General features: G+C 39.3%; 1 protein-coding gene across 2 annotated transcripts in view; it reads right to left on the bottom strand.

Annotated features, from left to right (window-relative positions):
• Positions 1–338: 338 nt before the first annotated feature.
• Positions 339–2,536, bottom strand: part of cmss1 (cms1 ribosomal small subunit homolog) — a 76,593-nt gene continuing 74,395 nt past the window's right edge. For both annotated transcript variants that reach the window (XM_088083423.1, XM_042494173.2), the window contains 6 exons: positions 2,476–2,535; positions 2,292–2,394; positions 2,146–2,206; positions 1,969–2,056; positions 1,799–1,887; positions 339–649 (listed from right to left, as the gene is read on the bottom strand). In XM_088083423.1, coding sequence (XP_087939549.1) covers positions 566–649; positions 1,799–1,887; positions 1,969–2,056; positions 2,146–2,206; positions 2,292–2,394; positions 2,476–2,535 — 485 coding nt within the window. In that variant the 3' untranslated portion in view covers positions 339–565. The remainder of the gene's footprint in view (positions 650–1,798; positions 1,888–1,968; positions 2,057–2,145; positions 2,207–2,291; positions 2,395–2,475; position 2,536) is intronic.

Below are 2,536 nucleotides of genomic sequence, written 5' to 3'. Positions count from 1 at the left end.
GTTGTAGCCTGTTACTAATTAACCACAATCCCTTACAAAACTACCTCTTTCTGTTTTCTGTTACTTCCATGTTTCTTTGTGATTATTTTGTGTTTCCTTCCTACAAGACAAACACAGGTTTCAGTTTATCCAAATGATACAGATGTGTGTTTTACATTTTTGCTTTGCCACGGGAGATAATATGTTGGTTCTGGTTCGCCTCCGTGCTGCTTTAAGGGGCTTTATCAAAAGGATGTTATGATAAATGGGACTTCCTAGTGGGCGAGTAAACTCATGACCTCACACTCTCGGTAGGAGGGACTTCCCAAGGTCAGACTAAACAAACAAAAGGATGCTGCTTTCATTCTGAGTCCGTTTATTCAATCCATCACACTGGGACGACGCGTTGGACAACAACAGTGAACAAACAGCATCGCACATTTGACACGGCCTCTTAAAATAGTAAAAGCACAGCGCAGATTTCACACGGACACAAAGGGAAAACAAACAGGATGAGGCCCCTCGGGGTGTAGCGAGGAGCATCAGTATGAAGCTTTAAACAGCAAGGCGTCTTTACAATGTGCAGTTAAAAAAGTCCAATTTTGACTTTGTCTTCTTTGCAACCAGTCAGGATACCGCTCTCCAAGAGCTTCATAAAGTCCAGTTTGACCTGAAACAGACACGTACGTATGATGCATAACACAGAAATGTACTTTACAGAAAAAAGAGACACCCCAGCAGTGGTGGGATATCTACATACGTTTACTCATGGAGCAAATGAATTTGAAATTTTTACTTTTCTTGAGTATTTCTATTTAATGCAACTTTATACTTTGACTCCACTACATGTATTTGACACTTACAGTTGTGTATTAGCTTTTACATAAAAAATGATGATGCAGCACAATACGACTAATCTACACAGTAGTAAGCAAATTGACAAAGTACGCCACTAAAATCCTCTTATTCATTAGTGATAAAAACAGAATAATAATAAAACATTCTATGGCACCCTGAGAGAAGCAATTCTGCAAAAAGACTACTTTTACTTTTGACACTTTGTGTACATTTTGCTGATAAAACTAACTGACTTAAAATGCATTTTGAATTTTACTTAAAATGGAATACTTTAAGACCATAGTATTTCTTCTTTTACTTAAAGGGTAACTTCAGTATGTTTAAACCTGGATCCTATTTTCCCATGTTCTTGTGTCTAAGTGCCTAATGGAGATGACAGTTTTCCAGTGGGTCCAGTATTGAGCGAGAGTGCTGCAGCAGCAGCAAACAGAATGCAATGTAGCTGCTGGGCAATAGGCATCCGTTTCCATCCACTAAAAGTGCTTGTTTTTGCCACTGACAGGTTGAGATTGTTATTCTTGTATTATTGTAGACATGCCTTAAGTGGTTAAATTGCACCATGGGTCTCAGACATGATTCATGACGTAAAATAGTTTTCTTAGGAAAAAAATAAAATAACTTTTACTGTGTTAAAAGTTATATCTACCCCTTCCCCACTGGAAAATCCAGAATATATGAATATGCAAATAATGCTCATTCCAAAAATTAAACTACTGGACACAAGATGTCTCCTAATTTACGGATATTTCCATTCTCGCAGAGTTACAGTAAACACAGAGAAACTTTCCCTCCTCAGCAAATAAATGTGAAAACAGCCTTCTAGTGTCAAACTGCACAGTAAAGCCAAACATTCAAGTGAAGTTACAGTTTAAAAAAAATAAACAAAAAAAGTTTTTTAACCATGCAGTGTGATTAGTCACAGCAAGTTATCTCATCAGTCCAGCAGGGGGCAGTAGCTCACCTCAGGAACGTCCACCATCCTGCGCAGTTTTTGGTCCCTCCAGTTCCAGTCCAGAACAACATATCTCAACGCCTGCAAGCTCAAACCCTCTGGACAAAGAGAAAAGAGTTTGCACAGATTCATAAGACCTCAAACGCTTTGAAGTGGAGGACTATTGTGTCCACGCCTACCTTTCTCAATAAGAGCACTGATCCTGCCAGGTGTCCCTACTCCGATGTGGGTGACACCCTTCTGCAGCAGCTTCACCTGCTCCTCTATCTGTAGAAACAAAACACAGACATAAACAGAGCTGTTTATATTGTTCTGACAAAACAAAATGCATTATAATGAACTGTCATCTCTACTACCTTGATGTGTTTTGCAAAAAGTTTCACTGCTTTGGCTTCACCCTTGAAGGCTGTCAGCTGCCTGTGAATAACACAAAACACATGAGAATATAATTAAAAAGTTGCAACAGAAGAAACTCATAAAACACCTCTGTTGCATTGCTTACTTGATGAGCTCAATGGTCCGGAGCGCAGAGCTGCAGACGACGAGCAGAACCACAGAACTCTTTGCTGTGTGCTGTTTTTGTATCTTCGACCACTTGGGACAAACTAACAGGAAAAATAGGATACAAAAGTGAAATGTGTGTTTAAAAGTGAACATTTGATATTTAGTTCTAGAGAACCACTCACCCTGTTTCAGATATGAGGAGAAGGTGTGTGTCAAGTCATTACTGGACAGGAAGGAGGAGTC

This window comes from Plectropomus leopardus, chromosome 10 (assembly GCF_026936395.1).
Source record: "Plectropomus leopardus strain MGB_pleo_1.0 chromosome 10, ASM2693639v1, whole genome shotgun sequence".
Lineage (NCBI taxonomy): Eukaryota > Metazoa > Chordata > Actinopteri > Perciformes > Serranidae > Plectropomus > Plectropomus leopardus.
This window is presented reverse-complemented; position numbering and strand designations above follow the sequence as displayed.